Source organism: Ambystoma mexicanum, chromosome 9 (assembly GCF_040938575.1).
Source record: "Ambystoma mexicanum isolate Mex_15411 chromosome 9, UKY_AmexF1_1, whole genome shotgun sequence".
NCBI lineage: Eukaryota > Metazoa > Chordata > Amphibia > Caudata > Ambystomatidae > Ambystoma > Ambystoma mexicanum.
In genome coordinates this window covers 325,817,361-325,844,112 of record NC_090931.1, presented here as the reverse complement: position 1 = coordinate 325,844,112, position 26,752 = coordinate 325,817,361, and the positions used below count along the sequence as shown (strand labels likewise).

General features: G+C 50.3%; 1 protein-coding gene across 1 annotated transcript in view; it reads left to right on the top strand.

The window, feature by feature from the left end:
• MYBBP1A (MYB binding protein 1a) overlaps positions 1–26,752 on the top strand; it is a 1,153,837-nt gene that overhangs the window by 806,495 nt on the left and 320,590 nt on the right. Inside the window, exon 20 of the mRNA XM_069614733.1 lies at positions 981–1,115. Coding sequence (XP_069470834.1) covers positions 981–1,115 — 135 coding nt within the window. The remainder of the gene's footprint in view (positions 1–980; positions 1,116–26,752) is intronic.

The window sequence follows — 26,752 nt, the reverse complement described above, 5'->3', positions numbered from 1 at the left end:
TATGAGGAAGATGTGAGCTGTCGGTAAGTAGGCTGAACCCAGTTATTACGACAGTCCAAAGAAACGCACTTAAAATGTTATATTGGAATATACCATTTACTAGGGGGGCAACTTTAAAGAGATATGGAGGAAGGAAAACGCAGGGAACAGAGTTCCAAAAGTCAGAGCAAATAGGAATGAATGAGTGGAAAAAGGCTCCACTCATTCAGGATAGAAAGAAATCCAGCAAAAAGTTCTGGGGGGGGTCTCACTAGGAGAGGGGATGAAACACAAAAATTATACATCTCCCTAACAAAGGGACCATGTCTTAGACTGTGGGCTTTGGCATCTTTCATAGTTTTAGTTAGACCGCTTTTAAAATATGACAATTGTCTGATGGAAGACCCTTTAGAAGAATTAGCTGCTTTTCAACATCCTTTTTTCTGATGGATTATATATAGTCCCATTGATTCTTTGATTCTCTCCCACTTCTCCTTTTGGTGTTCAGTTCCTCTGTTCACAACTTAATTGGCATGGGGGATTTTGAGACTGTCATCTTGGCACATACAGCACGTTTAATAGGAGGGTTGCATAATTTAGTATTATTTCTAGAGTGTAGTTCCAGTTTTCAATGCCGCTCTGAACTAATATTTCAAAATATTCCAAGTGACGTTTGATGGTTATAGTGCAGTACATTTGATAGGCAACATGCTGGAGGGTATCCCTGAAAAATATTCACCAAAGAAAGCAAAGTTATTTCTAATGGGAATTGGTAAAGTAGCATGACTTGCAGCATACACCTGAGCAAGTTGTACGTCAACAACATCTCTATTGCATACTTGTTAATATTTCTTCTTACTGGCCTACAATATCCTGGAATGTTTTTGTCAACGCTATTACACTTGTTTTTGGGTAGGATAAACATGGCTCCACTAAAATCTGTAAAGGTTGATTGATGTTGCCTATTAATTGCATGAAGAGTTTTTGCCTTTTTTTTCCAGAAACGATTTATGTACTGCAAAAAGATATTGTAAGAATGCATCTGAACTGAAGGACGACCTGCATGCTCTCTTGGAGAGGTTGGTGCAGAGGGCCTGCAAGCAGAGTGATCCGTCACTGGCGCTCTTTTCTTTCAGGTAAATGTTATTGAAGAATTGCACTATTTTGGTTTTGAAGGTTTTCAGTAGTTTCAGACCTTGTTATAAAAAAGAGCTGTCAGTTTGTGGCAGTCTATCTGATGGTGTTTGATATAATGGAACGGAGCATAGAGCAGTGTATTTACGCCTGTTTATGTAGTGGCACAAAAGACCATGGATTTACAAGAGCAATGTTGTGCTAAACATACATTTGATAATTTGCTTTACTGCGTCACCTGTTACCGAAGAAAATGTGTTACTTTTCTTAGCAAAGTTATTTGTCGTTTAATACTGAAGAAACAAACCTTGTACAAGAAGCCTTGGGGTGGTAGTTAATCTGGGAAACCAAATAAGAAACACGTTTTGTGATACCACCACAACATTCTATGCACAATCTGATGAGTAATGTTACTATTAGTTGCATGTTCTGCGACAGTAGATTGCTTAAGATTTTCCTTGGCATTGCAATATGTAACTTTGCTTTAGAGGAATTATATTTGCCAACAAGTAATCGGATATCTACAAAGAGCTTAAATCGCAAGAATTTGGCTGGAAGATGAGATGTGTGGGTGTGGCTTGGCAGCAAAAGGCAGCTGCATATATTGAAGGATCCCCACTGTCCCTTTCTGCCATGGTTTGGTGACGCTAGTTCCAACGATGAGTTGAGAAATGTATCAGCTCCTGATGAAGGAGGCCTTAGTGAATCTCTGGGGTTTCACTTGTGGTGGGTACATTTCTCGCACTGCACCCGACACTGGCCATATTAGTTCTCACTGAGTGTAACTATTGGAACTGATACTCTAGCCTCCTGCCTAGTAGTTGTGGAGACACACTATTCTGTGGGTTGTGGTGAAGACAAAAAAAGTCTTACTATTCAGAGTGTTGATGATTTAGTTTTTATTTTTGTTCCAAAGTCTAGTCTGGGGCAAGACTTTAGAAAGCCCAACTTTAGTGAACAGGGCTACACCCCTTTGTTTAGCCTGAACTACCCAAAGGTTTGGTACCAGTGGCTGAGCAGCCAGGCTTAGTCTAGGATTGAGGAGGGCTGTAATGAGGCACACAGAACTCTGAGCATACACTTAGTTCAAGGAAACACTTAGACACTAGAAGTTATATAAAAAATAAGTATTTATTTATTTTATATACACTAAGGCTGGTAACATTTAAGTAAGGTACGTACTATCACACAGTAGTATAAACAACAAATACTTGCAATATCCAAAGGATACAAATATTTGTTTATTGTATATTTACAATATAACATTAGTAAAGTACCACAAAAAAGTAGCAAACTTCTGAAACAAGTATGCAAACTTTAGACCAACATGTGTAACTTTTAGTTAACCCCTGCTTAGCCAATCTTAAGAAGTTCAACCTTATCCTAGGTGAGTCTCACAAAATCAAGGGGAGGGCACTGGGTGTCCAGTGACCAAGGGATGAGGGAGGAAAGGCAGGCAAGCATTGGACAAGGCAGAGTCTTTGAAGATTTCTTCAAGTTTACAGATGAGTATCAGTTAGGTTTCTTTGGACAAAGAGCACAAAGCCTTGTAAATTCCAATGTAGCTTAATGTAGGCCTGGGAGGGGATCCATGTAACAGCTTAACTGCAGCCTGGAGCACAAGAACAACAAAGTCAGCCCCAGGTAAGTATTAGGGGACAAACAGTACATTGTAAGCAAAAAGGCTGGTGCAGCAGGACGGTCCCCAACGAGAGGCGACAACAGACCCTGGTTCAGGATTCCTGGTCTTGGCAACTGAAGAAAAGAACTGGAGATGGATTTGGTGATTGCACTCGAGCAGTTGGACGCCCAGCAGAAGATCTCTGCAGCACTGCATCGTTTCTGCCTCTTTCAAGGCTTGGTGGACAGTTGTTGTGTGGTGGAGCTCGCACCCTTTCATGTTCCTCGTCTTGGCTGAGGGGACTTTCAGGAGTGGGATCCAGTCACTGGAAGTCCACAAGACTGCCTACCAAATTTCTGACGAAACTGTGCTTCAGAAGAGTCAAGAAATGCCAAGAGAATACACAAGATTGAATTCATTAAAACACCTGGCCAGGGCAGGGGTAATGCAAGTGAATTAAAACTTAGTCAACACGCAGGATCGCTCCCCAAGTAACCACTATCTTCAGTTTCCTGTACAGTAAATTATGGGCTACCCTGATGTCACAATTTCACTACAAAGTACCCCGACCTAGGCTTTGTGTTCCTCAGGGGTCAAACACTTCCCTTAAGAAGGCTAGCAACCCTAATGTTAGAGAGCGCTTAGTCCCCTGGATCAACACGGATCACCAGGCATCAGCATCCAAAGTTCTAGTCTCACAAAAGAATGTTCCCAGTAGCTGATATGTAATGTCCCTTAGTGCTGGGAATAGTAAAACTAAATGGTAAAGTGTTTCATTATTGTGCTCTGTTAAAGAGAATTCTCAGAAATGTGCTAATTCCTCTCTACCTTAGAGACCTCCGGCACTTTTGCTGGATTCTAGGAGGACTTTTTAATTTTTTACCTGGAGAGAGTGAGGCCTTTTACCCACTCTCACATGTATTCTTTTGTCATTTAACACGGTTTCTTTCTGGTTTCGGAGTCTGACAACCTTCATAGGCATTATCTTTCCATTGTGACACACAGCACCTGCAGTACAGTGGCACAGGGAAGTCTTAGATTTCCCAAAGGTTTAAATACATTCTCTTGGATAAACTAATGTTTCCGAGAGTAGTAAAGTGAAATTGACTTTACTTCTAACTTTCTAGACCCAGCACACACGATCTTACCATAGGGTGCTGGAAGGGTTACTTAGTATCCCCTTTGTCTTGTTTCTCATGTAACATTTTGTTACCCTTTCTACAATCAATGGCTGGTGGCAGTTGTTTACTTTTAACTACTATTGGGAGTTTTTACCACGGGCTGCGTTCGCAGCTTCAATAAAGCAACCATGGGTACCCATTTTGTCAAAATGGCCCCGGTCTTCATTTTTCACCATTTCTTGCTGGAAAGGTCCTGCTTGAGATTTACTGTGCGCGCCAAACCTGGTTTGGTCCCTTTCTTCGTTTGGTCTTTGGTGGGATTCACGAGTGAAGCCCGCCTCTGGCTCCAGTATGTCTGGCAGGGGCAGGAAATGTGCCCGAAACTCCCTGTGCTTAATCTGCATGGTTACAGAAATGCACCCAAAGGTGATTGGCTGTCCGGCAAGGACAAGACACCCTGCTGTGTGATTGAAAGGTAGGCTGCAATGAATGGGAGAGACCTGCATAAAAGGCAAGGCTTTTTGGCTTGGAAGGCAGAGTCGACCACTGGATGAAGGAATCCGAAGAAGCATGGGTTAAATTTTAGGGGGGGGGGGGTCAAGGGTGTTTGTCCCCCCAACTTTCGTGGCACACAATTTTTTTTCCCCAATCATTTGGCAGGGGCACCTTTTCCTTTAGATGTCATGTCCCCCCCCCCCCAACATTTTCAGCAAAGTTACTCCACTGCGAATAAGAACTTGGAAGAGACGTCTATTGCAACTCCTGGACTGTTGGTTTGCCCGGTGAAGCCCTGTTGCTGTGCTGAAGCTCCGAATTGGCCTCGACTAGAGCAGCCTTGCAACAACAACTTCTCCCCTTGAGTTGGTGGGACCGATCAACCCCAAAATGAACTTGTTTGGACATCTTCTCGGAGCTGGCTGTACTTCCACTGCTGGAACCGAAGTGCCAGGAACACCAAACAGAGTGTATCACTTTTAAGACTGACCCGAGCTGCTGGAAGATCCTCCGGACTCCCAGTAAGCAGGATGGACCAAGCCTGAGCCATCTCAACAGAGTTCTGGACCCCAGATGTGAGGAACGTCCAGAGTGGTATCCGTGAGACTGCACTGGTGCCATTTGCTGAGACGCGAGGAGCTGAAACCGCAAAGTGCCGCTGAATGGAAGTTGGTCCTTTTCTGTCGCTGACCGGCCCGTTGTGTTGCAGGGGTCCCCAGAAATCCTCCCTCTTGTACCCACGACTGAGGCATAGGAACAACAGGATCTGCAGAGCCACACAGGAACAGAAGACAGCTGGAACCATTTCTTCTAACCAAAGGTACTGTCAAGTTTGAGAGGACTTACCTCTTGTTGTTGTAGCCTTACTTGATATCAGTTGAGACTTGTCTTGGTTGCTTCTGTATAGTTGCTTGCATCTTCTACCTCTCACAAGCCTCCGAGCTTGTGACCCTACTTTGATTCTACTTTTTCTACAAAGACTTCTAAATCATTGTGCAAGACTTTTACTTACCTGCAAGAGGTGCTTCAGCTCACCTAGACTTTTGCCCAATTGACATTGGCTGGCCTGGCTCCCTGAATGACTCTTCTCTCCTGGTCTTACCTTCCCTCCAAGAAAGGGTTAATTTACTTTGCATTGTGGGGTTCAAAAGTACTTACCTGCTTCAGAATATCTGTATGAACTCTTGTTTTATTCTGAAATCTCTTTACTTAAACACTCATCTCAGTATTGCTCTAAATGTACCAGTGATATATTAATGTCCACAGTGTCCTAGCTATTTAAGTCACCTGAGGGTTGTAGTGCACCTAAAGGTTACTGCTCCAAATCTTGCCTAACATGCTCACATAATTTACAGGTAGTATCATGCATTGCCAGCGGCTTCCTTATCTTTTGTCTTCTTTTGTTGGATAAAGGTTCAATCGGAAATGCATAAACTGAGTGCGCAAGTAGGTTCTGGGGAATTTGGATACATAAGCCGGAACTGAGCCCCGGGCCCTGATTTCTGGGATCGGCTTACCATGTATTTTACATTTCGCCTTGGCTTCCAATGTAACGACCCAATCATTCTCCAACTGTTTGCGCTTGACTCGTGTTTGGTATTTTAACAGGTCTTCCTTGCTTGAATTTGTACTAGTCAAGAGTGAGTTACAGGCTGCACTCCATTCCACCTGGGAGGGCTCGGATTACTCTGCTAGTGCTTTTTTCAAAACAGCAAATCGCTCCGCTTCATTCGAACTGAGGCACTTGCTGTAAAAGGCAAGTGACTGCCAAGCCACTACCACATACAAAGAGTTAAGGCCCAGCTCTGTTCTTATGGCCTGGACCGGCATGCAATTTGGCAGGGATAAGACTCGCCTCCAAAATATTTCTTCTAGTTTCGGCCAAACTTCGAAGAACAGATAGTGAAGCTTCTGCACCATAGATTAGAATTGGCGTAACCTTCCTACGATAGAAGTCGATCACTGGAAGCAGAGTGAACTTGCAGTGCTTTCTCATAATCATTCTGGCCTGGGTGGTCAAGTTCTGTGCCTTGCTGCGCAAGATGTTTCTGATTCTTGTTAATCTGCTTAGAAACTCATGCTGTGCATATGGTATATGATATGGCATTTGTAACGCGCCTATACACAAGTGTTTCAAGGCGCGACGAGGCAGGGGGGGGGGGAACAGGGGGGAAGACAGACAACGATCCTACTAGGCCAGGTGTCATTCAGATTGCGCAAGTGCATGGGTAGGGGGAAAGGAAAAAGGGGAAGGGGAGAGGGGGAAGTGCTGAACAAGGTAAGTAGAATAAAAATAAATAAACAAATAGGGCCAGCTGGTGGCAAGTGCAAGATAAGTGCAGACAAGTGCTGGGGGGGTGGGGGGGGCTCCCACATTTTTCCCGCTCTTTTCTGAGCTTGCTTGGTGAAGACTTTGAAAGCACAGAGAGATGGCTTTCTATAGTGGAGACATTGCAACATGGTCCGACATCTAGTGGTAACCGCAGAGTATTGTATCTCGTCTTTCGATGTTCGAAAGGGAACGTCGGCATAGGTGTCTGTAACACTATCCGTGACATGTACTATACCCAAAATCCCTCACACGCCGAAGTCCCTCAGATTGTTTTTTCCTCCTAGATTACTGGTCGCCCTAATGCGGAGCTCTTGCATAGAGGTAGCGTTATTGTCATTATTATCGACTTTGTTGTTATTCCCCTTAAGTCACTTCGACTGTTGAATCCTGTGAAACCATGCCGAAGACTACTGCAAACCTTCGACGCCTGTTGATGCCGGCGGCACTGCTGTCCACGTGGTCGGGCCTTCTGGCCGGCCTACAAAGTAGGGAGAGTGGTGTCTGGGTGGACATATCCTTTACAAGTATGCCTTTCCTCTTTCAACCTCTCTGCTCCCTGGGTTTTGCCATCGCTCTAATTATCTTTCGCTATGGAAAAGACGCCATTTCGATTTTGTCCCTCGTGCAGGGCCAAATATCCTTGGAAGGACGAGCATGCTTGGTGCAATAATTGTCTGCCCCTCGACCACAAAGAAGCGAGTTGCACGGCATGTAGACTCCTGCACCCTAAGACGCTTAAGGAGCGCAGGTTAAAGCGGTGGGTGGCCTACGACATGTTGCAGGCCGAATGTTCTTTCCCCGCTGTTGCAACCGCCGAAAGTGACGGTGGAAACTAGCGATGACCAGGCCTCCGTGTTGGAAGACATTGACCTAACTGCGGACCGCTCTCAGTCCAGAACGCCAGTCTCTACCGGCCTGCTGCGAGCCACGCTACTGGGAAAACACCTGGCGACCGGGTCGCACATGATCATAACACCAAACAACCCAAGTTTCTGCTTCGGAGGCTATGTCAAAGCGTACCAAAGTGCCAAAGGATCGGTCAAAATATTCTACGGGATCGTCTGATCGGGATGATGGGCAGCCTTCCCTGCAGCCCGGGCAGCATCGAAATCCACTGCTCAGCCCCCGGTTCATCCCAGGTTCATCCGGTGGCGTTGAAATCCACCGCTCAGCCTCCGGCCCTGGAAATAAAGTTCAAAGTGGCCCCATATGACACATTTTCAGCAAGCCCAATGCTTTTTCTATGAGAACATTTGGAAATACCACACAAGAGGCCCAGGGTGCAGAGGCCCCCTGGTAAATCTCCAGAGTTCCCTATAGGCCAGTCCACCCCTGGCCTCCGGTTGTCCCCGTGGCGTCAAAATTCACCTCTCAGCCTCCAGTTCAGCCAGTAGACCGCCCGGATTCTCTGACCATTGCCGAGAGCATCGCAAGGTTTACTTCAGCAGTTAAACTGAAGGAGTGGTCGAAGGAGGCGGCAAAGCACAAACAACGGCCGAGAGACGTGTCGAAGGACACACTACAGCGCCCCGAACCCCTCCAGGACTACGTTGAGAGTCCTGTGCCTTTGTCAAGCACATTAGGAGAAAAATCTTGACGGCTCAGGGAAGATGACAACCCTTTCCTCCCCTGGACCCCTCTGGTTCCTCCTCATGGACCAGGCAGAATTTGGAGGGATGTATGGACATATTAAAAAAATGTCTCTTGTTCTGAGGCCCTTGCTCCCAAAATACCTCAAGAAGATTTTCCTTCTACTCCTGTATCTAAGTTCCAAAGGACCTTGGAAGATCCACATGAGGAGTTTACTTGTGTCCTCACAGATGAGGATGTTATGGACACCTATGATCAGGATGAAGATGGCACCTTTCTAGAAAACTACAATGTGGAGGGTCAGACCGGTCTTACTCCCACCCAGGACCCCAATGTCCTGTGCTTAGATCCCCCCCACCCCCTCTATTCTGGCTCGGCAAGCCTCCCCAGTGGACGACCAGATGGCGTTCAATGCCATCTTGAAGAAGGCGGCTGACCACTTTCAGATCGCCACTCAAGAGGCCTTACCAGATTCTGATTTCGTGGAGGATATACTCAAAGAAGAACATGCAGCCAGCCAGGCCATCCCCTTGTTGAACTCAATCAAGAGGAGGTTGGCACCTTCTTTGTTGCCGGCCCAGACCAGGGCGGTGAACCCTAGGGTGGAGAAACTGTTTCCGCCTTCTCCGACCGACCCTGCCTATATCAAGGGTCATGCCACTCAGGATTCGTTAGTGGGTTACCACCACTAGAAAACGGGCTTGTGTTCCCCGGTCTTAAGGAGATGCACCACCCGATAATGAATCCAAGAGACTTTATGCACTGGGGAAACGAGTAACCACGGCTGCTGCGTTTACCACCCGTATAGCCAATAAAACCACGCTATTGGCCAGCTATGCGGATGTCCAGTGGAATCTTCTACAGGAAGGCCTTCAGGAAGTGCCAGAACCTACAAGGACCACGTTGCTCACGATCGTTTCCGAAGGCAAGCATGTGAACCAGAATGTGCTCAAAAACACTCTGGACGCTGCCGAGACAACAGGGAGAACACTGACACAAGGTACCTTGTTCAAGAGACATGCATGGCTGAGGAACTCTGGTTTCAAGCCACAGACCCAAGCAGCACTGATTAACAAACCCATTGAGGAGACCAACCTGTTTGGCAAGGCAGTGGAGTTTGCTCTTGAAACAGCCAAGAAAGAGCATGAGACACTCAAGTCCCTTCAACAGATTACCCAGAAACCCTCTCCTCAGAGAGGAAGCGGCTCCCGCCAGACCTTTCATGGGCAATCTCGTTTTTCCCAGAACCAATATAAAGCAGGAAACCACTGGAATTCGAGAGAAGGGTCTAATACCTCTGCCACTTATCCACCCAGAGGACAGCGGTGTGGGAAAGGTAGAGGATGAGGTTCCAACCCCAGAGACGCCCTACCTCTGGTCAGAAATGACCTGCGGATCCATGTCCCCTTTCATGCATCCCCGGTCGGGGGGAGTGTAACATCTTTCCCTGCTGCATGGGAGGGGATAACATCAGACCAGTGGGTACTGAAGACAGTCCCCCACGGGTACTGTATACAATTTGCCTGATCACCCCAATTCAGACCGCCAAGATCAAGACGCTTGACGCCGGACCACCTGCAAATCTTACTGCAAGAGATTCAGAGCCTTCTAGGAAAGGACACCATAGAAGCCATCCCTATTCTACAGGTAAACCAGTGTACTTCCTTGTACCCAAAAAGGTGACGCAGGGGAGAAACACTGCACCCATGCCCGCAAACTCTGAATTTAGCGGCCTGGCTCCTGAGGTCATTGAGTTCGGACGCCTTCAACTCCCTCAGAGATGCATGGACATACTCAGGGAAGCGAGAAAACCCAACACCCGGAATTGCTATTCCAGTAAATGGAAACACTATCTGGTGTAATGCCAATGCTCTCCTACTCACATTGTATTGTACCTGACCCACTTACTGGATTCAGGCCTGGTTTTCAATTCCCTAAAAGTTAACTTGGCTGCTCTCAGCCTATACTACGTCACAACAAAAGGTTTCATGGTGGAAAATACCAGTTATCAAGGCTTTCATGGAAGGGGTTAAGCAGATTCATCCCCCCTTTTCTAACCCAGCTCCCGGATGGGATTTAAATGTGGTTCCGAATAGACTCATGGGGTCACCCTTTTAACCCATGCACAAGGCAAGTCTAAAAGACCTTACCTATAAGACAGCCTTCCTAGTGGCTATCACTTCTATTAGAAGGGTTAGTGAACTACACGCCCTTTCAGTACTAGACCCTTTTGCTACTGTCCACAGAGATAAAGTGGTTCTGCGCACTCGCCCTCGATTTGCGCCTTAATTTATTTCCAAGTTCCATGTGAACCAGTCAATAGGACTGCCCACTTTCTTTCAGAACCCCACTAACATGGCCGAAAGAAACCTACACACGTTAGATGTGCGCAGGGCAGTCATGTCTTACCTGGAAAGATCAAAACCACTGAGGAAAACAAACCAATTTTTCGGTTCAGTGGCAGCTGACAGAGACGGGGATCCTGTCTCTAAATCGGCTATCTCAAGGTGGATAGTCAAATGCATCACACTTTGTTACACTCTTGCGAAGATAGAACTGCCCTTCAAGCCTAGAGGACATTCTACTCGAGGCACTGGGGCTTAACTAACATTCATTGCAAATGTTCTCCTGGAGTCCATTTGCAAAGCGGCAACCTGGAGTTCTCTACACACCTTTTACAAAACACTATTCCCCAGACTCATTCTAGGTCTGATTCTCAGGTGGAACCAGCAGTACTAAGACATCTTTTCACTACTGTTCCTTCTCACAACCCACCTCCAACTCCGGGTACTGCTCACTAGTCTATGCACAGCATTTGATTCTAAGCAGATTAACAAGCATCAGAAGACATGCATTAATCACCGTAATACAATCATCAGAAATGCTATCTGCTTAGATTCACATGCGCCCACCCTTCCTCCACGCTCGGTTGGAAGGAACATAGACGTCTTACTACTTTCTCTCTTTCATGTACTCTCACGTTAGCCTTGGGCTCACTCATGGCAGAAAAAATAAGTAAGCAATGCAGGCTGAACCGGAGCAGAGTTAATGCCTCCACCTCCGAAGCGGTTCCTGAGGTCCAGGAAATGGGCCGAGACTGAATGGCCTTTACACTTGGGATTTTTAATTACTTTTATATGTGCCTAAAGATAAGCTGGTGAAAGCAATTGTATTTCTACCAGTTGTGTGTTTTCTAGTGTACACATTCGCGTTTACTGCATATGGCTACTAAAAGTGGTTAGTGTCCTAAAATGGCCAAGCTACAATGTTAGGCAAGATTGTATGCAGTACCCTTTAGGTGCACTACAATAACCTTGACCTCCTGGCAATAGGAACCCAACCTTTGGTACAAGTCTGAACTACACAGGTTGGTAGTGTGACGGAGCAGCCAGGCTCATCTCAAGAGGGGTCAATGTGAGCAGTAAGGTTGTGATACAGTTTCCCCACACAGTAATCCAAATAAACATTTATAGTCGAGGTTTCTTGGTAAAACTATTAATTTATTTCACAGTCAGATATATAAGCCTTCTTCAGAAAGTGAGCAAAACATGTAACACTTTTCAAAAACACACTCTTACTTTCTATAAATCAGATGATACTCATTGGGGATGGCACACACACTTCCTACACCCTCAGGTGACTTAAATAGCTAGGACACTGTGGACCTTGATTTATCACTGGCACATTTAGAGCAATACTGAGTTGGTTGAAAAAGATAGAATAGAGGAATAAAACAACGGTTAACAAATCATTCATAAACAAGTAAGTACTTTTTAGAACCTTCCAATGTTAAGTAAATTAACCCTTTCCTGGGGAAAAGATAAAGCACAGAGTCAGAGGTAAGAAGAGTCACTCAGGGAGCCAGGACAGCCAATGCTAATTGCACAATATCAAGGGGATCTGAAGATTTTCTTTGCAGGTAGGTTAAAAGTCTTGCACAATGTTTTGCAAATGTTTCTAGACAATGGAATACTTGAAGGGTCACAAGCTGAGAGGCTTGTGAGGGGCAAAGCTGTTGGGCAAAGTTTGTATGCAGTACCCTCTGGGACAACTATACACAACTAGGAGTACAGGTGTAAGCCAAACCATCCTTTGGTATAAGTCTGTACCACACAGTTTTCGGTAGCGTGCTGAGCAGCCAGGCTTATCTCAAGAGGGAATGTGAGCTTGTAAGGGTGTTACACAAAGGTCTACAATGACAAGTATTCAGATAGACACTTCTACTCAAGGTTTCTTTGTAAAAAAAAAAGTATTAATTTATAAAGCATTCTTTAAATGAGGCAACCAATATCGCACAAAAATGATACTACAATACTGATTACTAAGCAGGTGAGCTCCCTTGAAGTCGGAGCAAAATAGCATTGAAGTAGGAGCAAAAAGGCATAAGTTGATGAAACGAATATTAGTTACTTTAAAACAGTGCAAATAGTTTGAGTTCACCAGATGAGTTGATTCAATGCAATAGGTAGGCCAAAGCCAATGGGCTAGTGTCTTGTATAAGTAAAAACGGTTCTGGTATTAAAAACGGAAAAGTCTTTGCACGGTTCTTAGTTCACGGAAGAAAGGTTCAGATGTCGGGTCACAAGCTGACTAGGCCTGCAAGTTTCCAAAGTTCCACAAACTTTCGCGGTGAGAAGTGCGTTCTCTCGGTCGGGTTTTCACAATACCTTATATTAGATGAAAAAGATGCAGTTGAAGAATCTGTTCCTGGCTTTTCCTGCAGATCTCGCTGTTCCTGAGCCTCAGTCGTGGGGACAAGAGGGAGGACGTTGGGGGTCCAGTTGATGTTCTTCAAGCACATAGGCTGGTGGCCTTCTCCCTGGTTAATCCTAACCAGCTCTGAGAATGGTATCCAGGTGGCTTACGAGTTGATTGGTCCCACCAACTCAAAGGAAGAAGACTTCGTTGAAGGGGCTTCTCTGTCGAGGTGAACTTGGCGATTCGGACCTGCAGCACGGCTCCACCGGCCAAACCAGCGGTCCAGTAGTTGCATCAGCCGTCCTCTTCCAGCTAGTCTTCGGTGGTTCTTTCATTACAGTAGTCGACTCTGCCTTCCAAGCCAAGAGACTCGCCTTTTATCCAGTTTCCTCTCATTGATTCCCGCCTAGCTGCCACTCACCCAGCAGGGTGGCTGTCCTTGCCGGACAGTCAGCCAGCCAGTCACGCCAGAGTGCATTTGGGTCTCCTAGGAGACTAAGCACAGGGAGTTTCGGGCACCTCCCTCACTTCCTGCCCACCCCAAACACTCAGGCGCCAGAGGTGGTCTTCAGTCCTGAAGCCCGCCAAAGGCATAGAAACAAAGGGACCAAACCTGGTTAGGCGCGCAGAGACAAACTCTAGCAGGACCTTTCCACAAAGAAATGGTGAGAAAAGAAGACCGGGACCTGTTTAAACAAAGGTGGCTCAGGCGCCATCTTGAAAAACTTGGCTCCCGTGATTTATAGCTACCGGTGTTCGCGGTCGTGAAAAATCATGGTAGTTTGTTGTAAAACCCCTGCCAACAGCCAGTTCGATAGGAAAGGGTAGCATTTGACTGCTACATGAGTCTCTAGACACGGGATACTAGGTAACCCCTCCAGCACTCTATTGTAAGATAGTGTGCGCTGGGTCTAGGTATTTAAAAAGACTAGTAAAGTCAATTTAACTTTACATTCTCTGGGAAACAGTAGGTTATCCCAGAGCAGGTATTTAAACCTTGCAACCGCCTAAAAGGCTTCCCTGTGTAACTGCACTGAGGGTGCTGTGTAACACATGAAAAGATGATGCCTATGGAGTTGTCTTAAAACACCATAATCAAAGAACACCAGAGTAAAACGCACATCAAAATACATGAGAGAGTGGGGGAAAAAGGCTCACACTCTCTCCAGGTAAAAAAATCAAGTGCTCAAAATCCAGCAAAGTTGCTGGGGGTCTCTAAGGTGAAGGGAATTGGCACATTTATGGGAATTCTCCCTAAAATAAAGTTTTAGAAACTCTGTGACCTCCCTCACTTCCTGCCCCTGCCAGACATACTGGAGCCAGAGGCAGGCTTCACTCTTGAATCCCACCGAAGACAAAACGAACATAGAGACCAAACCTGTTTTGGCACGCAGAGTAAATCTCAAGAAGGACCTTTCTGACAAAAAAAGGCGAAGACCGGGCCATTTTGACGAAATGGGCACCCGTGGGTGCCTTACTGTGGCTGCGAAACGCAGCCCGTGGTAAAAAGTAAACCACTGCCACCAGCCATTAATTGTAGAAAGGGTAACATAAAAATGTTACATGCGAAACTAGACCAAGGGGATACTAAGTAACCCCTCTAGCACCCTATGGTAAGATAGTGTGAGCTGGGTCTAGAAAGTTACAGAATGTAAGTAAAGTCAATTTCACTTCACTGCTCTTGGAAAGAGTATTTTATCCAAGATAAGGTATTTAAACCTTGGGGGGGACATCTAACCGACTTCCGTGTGCCTCTGCACTGAAGGTGCTGTGTGACACAATGTAAAGATGATGCCTATGTAGTAGGTCAGACTCCAAAGTCAAAAGAAACACAGAATAAATCACAGTAAAAGTACATGAGATAAAAAAAAGTCCTAAAGTCAAGTAAAAGAGCTGGGGGTCTCTAAGGTAGAAGGGAATTGGCACATTTCTGTGAATTTTCACGAACACACGAGATCTATATTGTTTTTTGGCCTTCTTCCTGCCTTGCCAGGTGAGGAAATCCCATAAGGTAATTTTGCTGTCTAGTAAAGCCTTTGTGTGTGCATGGATCAGGTAGTGGGGAGGACTGTCTGGTCCCATTCCACATCCCTGCAGCCAGAAAGTTTAGGTTTGGGGCATGAGTGAAACCAATAGTTGTCCTAGATTGGAAAACTACGGGCTATTTGAATCACTTCCCTCCTGGGCCCCCTCCCTGACCAGCTTCACTCCCAAATCTGGCCCTCCTCCGTCCTCAAACTTAGTCAGCGTTCTACTCCTCCGGCACGCCCTGGCCCTTGGCTCCCCTCAGCACTACCTAGCCTGTGTGCGCCCTTAGACCCACCCCCCTGCACAGTACGCCTGTTACCCCTTCAGCCTTTGCACTTCTCTTTCTGCACTTACACGATGGCTAATGTCTAGGCCTAGTAGGACTGTTGGTGTTTAATATTTCCCATTCCCTCCCCTTTTTTTTGCCTTGTGGCGCCTGGGAAACACCATTTGTTGTATAGGTGCCTTACAAATATTCAATAAATAAAATAGATTTCTGAGGCTTGTGGATTTGCTTAGATAACATGCTATGCATAGGCCGACATCTAGTGGTGGCTGCGGGATTTTACATTTTTTCTCCAGCATGGGGTCTGGCATGGATTCACATGCTCATGAACATTCCCCGTCGTCAGGCCGGGAATCCTCGGTAAAGAAAAAATCAGTATCAGTTTCGTTTCTGATCTGTCTTTCTCAGTAGTAACCAATCACTGGTCTCTGGGTCATACTGCCCCCAGCCAATGACTGCCCTCTCCCTAAGCCCCGCCTCTGGCAGCCATCTTCAGATTTTTACCGCACGTTCAAGTGTTGGGAGTCCTTGTGTTTAGCTCTCGAGCTTTTGCTGCGTTTTCGTGCTTTTTCATAGAGAATTTCTAATTTTTCGGTCAAATAGAGCCTCAAGCTCCACCGTCTCTACATCCGATTAACGGGGATCCGTGTTGGATCTTTCTACGCCCCTCAAGGGTGAAGATTTCATCGAGTTACGGTTCTTGGAGGATTCCAGAAGTTTCTGCGGCCTACCCGAACTTGGCCCAGGACAAAGGAAGCTCGACGCCCGGAAAGCTGTTCAGGGTTTGCCCTGGATGCCAGCTGCAGAATGTGTTCAAGGAGGATGAGCACTCGAAATGTCTCTACTGCCTTCATGAGGACAAAACGCACGTGGAGAAGGACTGTGCCTTTTGCAGGAACATGTCGGAACGGACCATCATGGACCGATACCTTCGTCTCTCCAACTCGTTGGAAGGAAAGAGCCTGTCAGGTGAGAAGAAGTAGTCCGAGCAGTCTTCTAAGTCCTGTCAGGGCGCCCCGGCGACGGGGGGCCCAACAGAAGGCAAAGCACAGCGAGTCCGCGGGCACCGGGAGCGCCGAACGGTCGGGCTCTTCGGCTGCCAGGCAGGGCCCGCCTTCCACGGCACCATCAACCACGAGCCAACACTCTGGTTCGGGGAAGAGGAAATCCGAGAACCTGGGTAAGCTTCTGGAGAGGCCCCGGTCGATCTCAAAGGATTCAGCCGAGGGGGAGCGAGGCGGTGACCCTCCCCCCAAGGTGAAGGCCTCAAGCACGCCCAAGGTGGTGAAGGCCATGATTCACCCGGCCAAGGCCTCTATCGAGGAAGTCACGGCGGCCCTGGCGCAGCCTGTGGAGGCTACACCAGTGGAGGCGACCTCGGGGCCCAGAGTCTCCCTGCCTACGCAGAGGGGAGCCTCTTTCAGACCCATCGAAAAGACCCCCGTGAAGACCCCGCCAGAAAGAGGGGGAGGGGCGGTGGCCATTGTGGACACGGACACAGCATCCGAGGAGGAGCTGGTTGAAGTCTTAGAGGGCCTCGACAAGGGCGTTGAAGAGGCCCGTCGCCACGGGAAGAGTCTCGACGAAGGTGGCGACGAGAGTGAAGGTGGCACCGGCGAGGATCCTAGTCTCCCGTCGCTTCCGGAGCTGCAGGATAACTCGGCGGCCATTTTGTTGGCAATACAATCCTTATGTTCGGAGATAAGGACGAGATTGCCCATATCACCGACGGAGGATCTGGAACCAGGCTCGACGGAGGAGCCAGAGCCGGACCCATGCCCGGCAGGAAGCCCCCCCGAACAAGCGAAGACGGATCCATCCAGCCCCGCCTTTTCAGCCCTCACGGCCTGCTCAGCCTTTACCCACGTCCCCCGTCCCTGGGGATGACACGGGAATGGACACGGCCGCGACGGGTACCGACAACGATGGCGGTGACGACGGGATGGAGCTCCCATCAGCCCGGGCCACCCCACCCGATGAGATCGGATCTTTCCATGCAATGATCGCCAGGGCATCCAAGCTTTTTCAGCTCTGCCTCGAAGAGAAGAAGGAAGGTTTGCTTTACCAACGGCGCGAGTCCAAGAGGAAGACAGTCCTCGCCGTGCCTCTACTGGATGACATCTGGGACGAGGAAGAACCCCTCTACGATGCCTTCCAAGAGGGATCGGTACGAGAAGTAGTACCGGGTCCCCGACGCGGCCCCTTTGTGCCTTAGGGCACAACCGACCCCTGACTCTGTCGTCTCAGCAGCGGCCAAGAAGAAAGCGGGGGGGGGGGGCCCCATCGGCCTCAACGTCAACTTCCCCGCCGGACGGCGAAGGAAAGAAGCTGGACGCAATGGGACGACGAGTTATCTCGTCGGCGGCAACAACGATTAAGGCGGCCAACGCCCTCGCGATCGTGGCCCGCTACGACAGGGAGTTATGGTACAAGATCGACCCCCTGTTGGACTTCCTACCGGATGACAAGAGGGCCGAGGCCCTGGAGATCTTGCAAGAAGGCGAAGTGGCGTCGGACCACGCCATTATGGTGGCAACGGACATTGCCGACACTGGTTTCCACCAGCTAGGCAACGGTGTTTGCCTTAGACGACGGTGGCTCAAGGCGATGGATTTCCGCCAGGACGTACAAGCCAAGGTTTTGGACATGCCATTCGACGGGAACAATCTGTTTGGGAAAACAGTGGATGAGTCCCTCCAAGCCATCAAGGCGGACACGGGGACAGCTAAGGCCCTGGGCGTTCTCCGGCAACGAAGGCCGTCCTTTCGGAGCATCAGAGGCAAGCAGGGTGCCTCCAAGGGATTCGGCAGTGGCTCCTCTACGTACCGCCAAGCGGCCCGCTCCTCGTCGCAGGAAGCCTATAGAGGACGAGGCAAGTCGGGTGGGCCCCGCCATCGTCGCCAGGGAGGCGAAGGTAGCAAGGCGTCCTCCAAGCAAGATTGAACCGGCAGCGGTGTCGAGCCCCCACCGAAGCACCCCGGTGGGAGGCCGGCTGGCTAAGTTAGTCAGCTTGTGGGAGTCCATCTCCACCGAACGTTGGGTGCTGGACGCCCTGGCCCAGGGGCACGCCTCGAATTTCTAAAAAAAGTGCACCCGCATTCCACCCATGGCCAGGAAGGAAAATCGCATGCCTCAACTGCTATTGGAGGTAAGGGCGATGCTCAAAAAAGGTGCCATCGAGCTTGTCCCGAAGAGGCTCTGGGGCTCCGGAGTATACTCAAGGTACTTCCTCCTGAAAAAAGACAGGAGGATGGCGCCCCATCCTGGACCTGCGACGACTGAACAAGTACATCAAGGCACAGAAGTTCCGGATGATCACCCTCCAGAATGTGCTGGGACAGCTGGAGGAGGGCGATTTCCTGTTGTCGTTGGATTTGGAGGATGCGTACTTCCACATCCCCATTCTGAAAGGACACCGAAAGTTTCTCAGGTTCGTGGTCCAAGTATGGCACTACCAGTTCAAGGCCCTCCCGTTCGGATTGAAGTCGGCACCCAGGGTGTTCACCAAGTGCCTCGCACTGGTGGCGGCGCGGCTGCGCCTGCAGGGGATCCACGTCTACCCTGGCTCATCCGAGCAAGGTCAAGGGAGCTTGCCGTAGATCACACAGCGAAGACCGTCCAGCTGCTCACGGACCTGGGATTCTCCAACTTTCCCAAATCCCACCTGCTCCCGTCGCAAGTCGCACTGTTTCTGGGAGCCAAGCTCGACACAGTGGCGCGTCTGGCCTCGCTGTCGGAGGAAAGGACGAAGGCCATCCTGGGAAAGGTGCAGTGTCTGCTGGCCACGGATGTGGCCAGGTTGAGGTCCATCAAGTCCCTCCTCGGGATGATTTCCTCCTGCATATATCTCGTGCGCCTGTGCAGGCTTCGGATGCGCCCTCTGCAAGAGTTCCTCGACGCCCGCTGGATCCAAGTGACGGGCAGCTTCGAGGACAGGATCCCGCTCAACGAGACCTTCCGACGAGCGATCCGGTGGTGGAGCACCCGTGCTCATCTGACAGCGGGCACAGACTTTCAGACCCCATGCCACCAGATAACGGTGACGACAGATGCCTCCCTGGAAGGGTGGGGAGCGGACACCGGAGAAACTCACACGAGAGGCCTTTGGCTCCTGGAGGAGAAGACGCTCCACATCAACTTCCTGGAGCTCCGTGCAGTGTTCTGGGCCCTCAGGTCTTTTCTCCCGTCCCTCAAGGGCAAGGTGGTGAGAATCTTCGACAACACCACCATGATGTTCTACATCCGGAAGCAGGTAGGAACCAGATCCCCAGCCCTCTCCAAGGAAGCACAGGATCTGTGGCATTGGGCCATCGCCCAAGGGATGTTTCTGGTGCCCTTTCATCTGGCAGGGATAAAGAACACCATCGCCGACTCACTCAGCAGGGAGCTGCGCTCGTGCCACGAGTGGGAACTACGTCCGGATCAAGTGGATCGACTCTTCCGACGATGGGGAAAACCGCAGATCGACCGGTTCACGACGGTGACAAACTCCAAGTGCCAGAGTTTCGCCAGCAGGTTTCCCCAGCCGAGGAGCATGGGTGATGCTTTCTCGTTCCCCTGGGACGGCCTGTTCCTATATGCGTTCCCTCCGTTGCCGTTGCTGCTCCGACTCGTCAACCAGCTCAAGAGGTCCCGGTGCAGGATGATCCTTGTTGCACCGGCGTGGCTGAGGTAGATCTGGTTCCCGGACCTTCTGGACTTGTCAGCATCTCCACCAGTCAAGCTGGCGCCATACTTCATCACGACCCGGAGTCGCTGAACTTGCAGGCCTGGCTCCTGCAGCACTAGAGTTTGGAGGGTACGATATCCCGGCTGACTGCAGAGAGGTCCTTGCAAAGGCCAGGGCGTCCTCAACTCTGAAGTGCTACGGACATAAGTGGAAGAGGTTTTCTGTCTGGTGCCGTGCACAGAAGATTAACCCTCTACGGATTACGGCCCCTCAAGTGCTGCCGTACCTACTGTTGCTGGTCAAGGCTTCACTGGCTCACGCCTCCATCAAGATACATCTGGCTGCGATCTCCTGATACACCAGAACCACAGGACGGGCGTCCTTGTGGTCCCATCGCCTGGTGAAGGAATTTATGAAGGGACTGTTCCGATCGTTCCCGCCGGTGAAGGCCCCTGCCCCGGCGTGGGAACTCAACGTGGTGCTGACCAGGCTCATGGGGGCGCCATTTGAGCCCCTGCATACGGCACTGTTGAAGTTCCTGTCGTGGAAGACTGCGTTTCTTGTGGCCATCACCTCCGCACGGCGAGTGGGAGAGATCCAGGCCCTATCCTGCAAGCCTCCATACTTGACTTTTCACGACACGAGGGTGGTGCTGAGGACGCACCCCTCTTTTATGCCCAAGGTGCCGTCAGACTTCCACCTCAACGAGCCCTTGGTGTTACCCGTTTTCTTCCCGTCGCCTTCGTCACCGGCCGAGAGGACTCTGCACTCGCTGGATGTGGCTAGAGCGCTGAAGTTCTACGTGGACCGCACGAAGAGTTTTCGGAAGACATCATAGCTATTTGTGTACTTTGTACCTGTGAACCAAGGGAAAGCTCTCTCGAAGGCTTCCATTTCCAGATGGCTCTCCGGCTGCATCACGCACTGTCATCGGTTGGCAAACCGACCGTTGCCTGGCCGTCCAAAAGCCCATTCGACCAGAGCTATCGCTGTGGCGTTCTTGTCTGGTGTGCCCCTGCTGGACATCTGCAGGGCTGCTACGTGGAGGTCGACGCACACCTTCATGAGATTCTACTGCGTCGACCGGGATTCCAGGGAGGAGTCCAGAGTCGGTCAAGCGGTGCTGCGCAACCTGTTCGCCTAAGGTGAGCCTGGTGAGGAGGTAAGAATTGCTTAATGTTGAGTTTTTGATGTAATGGTTAATGTTGAGCCTTTTCCACCTCCTGCTGGTTGTGTATGTGTGTACTGCTATGTATTCTTATATTCATGAGCATGTGAATCCATGCCAGACCCCATGCTGGAGAAGGAACAAGTTACTTACCTGTAACTGTTGTTCTCCAGCATGGGTCTGGCATGGATTCACATGCGAACCCTCCCTCCTACACCTCTGCGGCTCTTCACTTGGTCATACTGCCACTTTGCGTGCTACCAAATCTGAAGGGGCTTAGGGAGAGGGCAGTCATTGGCTGGGGGCAGTTTGACCCAGAGACCAGTGTTTGGTTACTACTGAGAAAGACAGATCAGAAACTAAACTGATTTTTTCTTTACTGTGGATTCCCAGCCTGACGACGGGGAATGTTCATGAGCATGTGAATCCATGCCAGACCCATGCTGGAGAACAACAGTTACAGGTAAGAAACTTGTTCCTTGTTTTCGAAACTCAAAGGGATGTCGACAAGACGGGCCAGTAATACTTTGCCTAGTGTGATGTCCACTGTTCCGTGGTCTTTCATGTGTCGAGGTCCCTCAGATTGTTTTTTTCCGCCATCGTAGTAGTTAAATATCGCAGAGTTCCTTTTTGGCTGACACCATTACTTAGAAAAAGTTTAAAGTTAGACTTTTCTGTCTGTCCTTTCGACGACCGTACTCCGCAAGATCTCCGGCGACAGTTTTCTAGGACTTTCCCCTCCCCTCTGAAGCACTCCCTTGTGCATCCTCTTCTCAAGAAACCCACAGCTGGTCCTTCTTGTCCGGCTAACTATCGCCCAATTTCCATTACTCCCTTTCTGGGCAAATTCCTGGAAAAGCTGGCCAACTCTCAGCTTAAACTTAATTCCAATTCTATTGGCTATCTCCATGACCACCAGTTTGGCTTCAGAGCTGCCAGAAGCACGGAAACTGCTCTCCTGAACATCCCTGAAGATCTGCTCTCTAACCTTGACTCTAACATTACCTCTGTCCTCATCCTACTCAATCTCTCTTCTTCCTTCGACACGGTCAACCATACCGTCCTTCTCAACCATCTCTGTGATACCTGGGTATTATTCATCAGGCTCTGGCCTGGATGACCTCTTTCCTCTCTGATCAATCCTTCCAGGTCCATCTTTGGTCCTTCCTATCATCTTTCATCCTCTCTACATGTGGTGTTCCCTAGGGGTCTAACCTCTCGCCCTGGCTTTTCAACCAATTCCTGGCAACTCTTGCCCGCTGCATTGCTATTTTCTGCTCAAATTTCCAGTGATAAGCTGACGACGCTCAACTCATTTTCAGGCATCCCTCGGCCGCCTCCTCTCCCTCTCTCATCTCCGATTGCCTAACCGCCATTCAAGATTGGTGTGCCACCAATGATCTTTGTCTGAATGCCAGCAAGATGGAGATCCTCCTCATTGGCCCACCTTCACAATATTTTCCCCTCGCTCTCTGGCCGGCCTCCCTTGGCGCTCCTCCTACCCCCACCTGCGAGGCTAAGAACCTCTGTGTCCTCTTTGACTCCACACTTTCCTTCTCCCCCCACATCTCTAAAAAGTTAAACTTCCTACTGCACCTCCTCAGGAGCACTCTGCCTTTCCTCTTTCCCATCGAAACTCATGGTCTCCCAAGCTATGGTTTTCTCTAGGTTGGAATATTGTAACAGCCTCTTTCTAAATCTACCTGCCTCTACTCTCCGCCTTCTGCAACTAATCCAGAACAGGACTGCCAGACTTGTCCTTGGCCTCAAGCCCTAGCATCATATCTCTCCAGCTCTGAAATCTCTCCATTGGCTCCCAGTGGATGCAAGGATTAAATTCAAAACCCTCTGCACTTTCCACAAGGCATTCTGGGGCCTGGGTCCAAAATACCTTCAGCTATCCCTCTGCAAATACCTCCCCTCTTGAGCTCTTCGCTCCTCTATCTCTAACTCCCTCAGGGTCAGTCGTTTTTCAAAGAAACGAGCTGGGGGTAGATCTGTCTTCGACTGGGGCCTCCCTCTGGAACAGCCTCCCTGCCACTCTAAAACCTGAGGAGAACCGTCTCTGGTTCCGGAAGCACCTCAAGACCTTCCTCTTTGCTTCTGCCTTCACTCCCCCTCTCCCCTGCTGATCTGTTCTCTTGGTACTGTGCACCTGGCCACCCTCTGTCCTCTGGGCCCAGGTACCTGCTCACCCTGCCACCCTCCCGCACTGCCTCCGGTCCACCCCTTGCACTGGGGTCTGTATCTGTACCCATACAGTCCCCCGCCCCCTTTCTCTTCCTGCACTTATCAGACCAACCTTGTCTGCTGCCTTAAACCCTGCGCTTGGGACCTCGATGCGTGAGGGATTTTGGGTACACTACACGTCACTAGAGGGATAGTGTTACAGACACGCCTATGTCGATGACCCCTTTTCGACTTTCGAAAAACAAGATGCAATACTCTGCAGCAACCACTGGATGTCTGACTATGCACTATGCACAGCATGTGAATCTAAGCAGATACAACCATCAGAAATGCTTTTACGGTAAGTAATTCATGTCTTCATTATTATTTGTCTGTTTCTCCTTTGCACCGCACTTCTCCAGCATGGGGTCTGGCATGGATTCACATGCTCATGAGTATTCCCCGTCGTCAGGCTGGGAATCCTCGCTAAAGAAAAAAATCAGTATCCGTTTCGTTTCTGTTCTGTCTTTCTTAGTAGTAACCAATCACTGATCTCTGGTTCATACTGCCCCCCAGCCAATGACTGCCCTCTACCTAAGCCCCTCCCCTGGCAGCCATCCTCACATTTTTACCGCACGTTCAAGTGTTGGGAGGCCTCGTGTTTTAGCTCTCGAGTTTTTACTGCGCTTTCGCGCTTTTTCAGGAGATTTTTCTCATTTTTTCGGTTAATCGAGCCTCAAGCGCCACCGTTTCTACTTCCGATAACGGGGAACCGTTTCGGAATTCTTCTACGCCCCTCAAGGGTGAAGTTTTCGTCGAGTCACGCTTCTTTGAGGATTCCAGAAGATCTGTGGCCTACCTCAACGGACATAGCCCAGGACAAGGGAAGCTCGACGCCCGGATCCAAGCTGTTCAGGAGCTGCCCAGGATGCGGATTGCAAAATGTTTTCAAGGAGGACGAGCATTCGAGATGTCTCTACTGCCTTCATGAGGACAAGACGTACGTGGAGAAGGACTGTGCGTTCTGCAAGAACCTGTCTGAACGGACCAAGCAAGATCGTCGTTCCCACCTCGCCGCCTGGCTGGAGACGGGCACAGCAGGTGAGAAGGCGAAGAAAAAGTCTTAGCAGTCTTCTAAATCCTGTGAGGACGCCCCAGTGATGGGGGGGCCCAACAGAAGGCCAAGCACTGCGCGTCTGCGGGCACCGGGAGCGCCGAAAGGTCGGGCTCCTCGGCTGCCAGGCAGGGCGCGACTTCCCTGGCACGATCAACCACGAGCCAGCGCTCTGGTTCGGGAAGAGGAAGTCCGAGAACCCGGGTAAGCTTCTGGAGAGGCCCTGGTCGATCTCGAAGGGAGCCGAGGGGGAGCGAGGCGATGACCCTCCCCCCAAAGCGAAGGCCCAGGACGCACCTAAGGTGGTGAGGGCCTTGATCCACCCGGCAAAGGCCTCTTTCGAGGTTGTCGCAGCGGCCCTGGCGAAGCCGGCAGAGGCTACGCCAGTGGAGGCGGCCTCGGGCCCAGAGTTTCCCTGCCACCGCAGAGGCGATCCTCTTTCCAGACCATCGTTAAGACCCCCGTGAAGACCCTGGCGGAAAAAGAGGGGGGGGGGGGCGGTGGCCATTACGGACTCGGATTCAGCCTCTGAGGAGGATCCGGTGGAAACCGTGAAAGGCCTCAACAAGAGGTTCATAGGCCTCAACGAGAAGTTTGAGAAGGTTCGATCCCAGGTGAAGGTTCCCGCTGATGTGATCGAAGATGGCGACGACGAGGGCCCAGTGGAGCAGCCATCCCGTCCGTCGCAGCCATTACCCGAGCCCCAGGATAGCTCGGCGACCATTTTGTTGGCGATCCAATCCTTATGTACTGAGATAAGGACGAGGTTACCACGGACCCCGACGGAGGATCTAGAACCAGGCCCGTCGAGAAGCCCTCCGAACAAGCTGAGGGGAGTCCACCCAGCTCTGCCCTTCGTGCCCGCGAGGCCTGTGGACCTCTCATCCCCCTCGCCGGACCCTCGGGAGGATACGGCGACGGATACAGGGATGGGGACGGACAACGACGGCGGCGATGACACAACGGACATCCCGTCATCACCCCCCCTCGGGCCTCTCTGCCCGAAGAAATTGTCTCTTTTCACGCCATGATAGCCAGGGCATCCGAGCTCTTCCAGCTCTGCCCTGAGCAACAGAAAAAAAGGTTTTCTTTACCAACGAGGAGAGGCCAAGAGAAAGACTGTCCTCACGGTGCCGTTGCTCGATGACATCTGGGACGAGGGGCTGGCTATCCTCAAGAACCCTTCCACGACAACCGCCAAGAGGGACAGGTACGAGAAGAAGTACCGGGTCCCCGATGCCGCCCCCTTGTGCCTCAGGACCCCGCCCACGCCAGACTCTGTCGTCTCGTCAGCGGCCAAGAAGAAAGCAGCGGGTGCGCCGGCTTCAACTTCCACTTCCCCGCCGGACAGCGAGGGCAAGAAGTTGGACTCCATGGGACGACGAGTCATCTCGACGGCGACAACGATTAAGGCGGCCAATGCCTTAACGATTGTGGCCCGTTACGACAGGGAGCTTTGGTTCAAGATGGCTCCTCTGCTAGACTTCCTACCGGACGACAAGAGGGCGGAGGCCCTACAGATTCTGCAGGAAGGAGAGGTGGCGTCTGATCACGCCATAATGGTGGCAACGGATATTGCCGATAACGGATTTCGCCAACTGGGCAACAGGGTTTGCCTCCGACGAGGATGGCTCAATGCGACAGACTTTTGCCAGGATGTTCAGACCAGAGTGTTGGACATGCCGTTCAACGGCAACAACCTGTTTGGAAAGACGGTGGATGAGTCCCTCGAGGCCATCAAGACAGACACGGAAACAGCCCGAGCCCTAGGAGTCCTTCAGCAACGGCGGCCCTTTCGGAGCTCTGGAGGCAGACAGGGAGCCTCCAAGGGATCCAGCGGCGGCTCTTCTACTTACCGCCAGGCGGCCCGCTCTCATCCCAGGAGGCCTACAGAGGCCGCGGCAAGCAAGGAGGGGTCTCTCCGCAGTCAGCAAGGAGGCCAAGGCGGCAAGGCCTCTTCCAAGCAGGACTGAACCGGCCGTAGCGTCGGGCCCCCACTGAAGCACCCCGGTGGGAGGCCGGCTGACGAAGTTCGTCAGCGTGTGGGAGTCCATCTCCACCGACCGTTGGGTGCTGGACACCCTGGCCCGCGGACACTCGCTGGAATTTCAGAAGTGTCCTCGCATTCCTCCCGTGGCCAGGAAGGAGAATCACGTCCCTCAACTGCTGTTGGAGGTAAGGGTGATGCTCAAGAAGGGTGCCATCGAGCTCGTCCCCAAGAGGCTCCGGGGCTCCGGAGTATACTCAAGATACTTCCTCGTCAGAAAGAAGACTTGCGTTGGTTGAACAAGTACATCAAGGCACAGAAATTCAGGATGGTCACCCTCCAGCACGTGCTGGTACAGCTG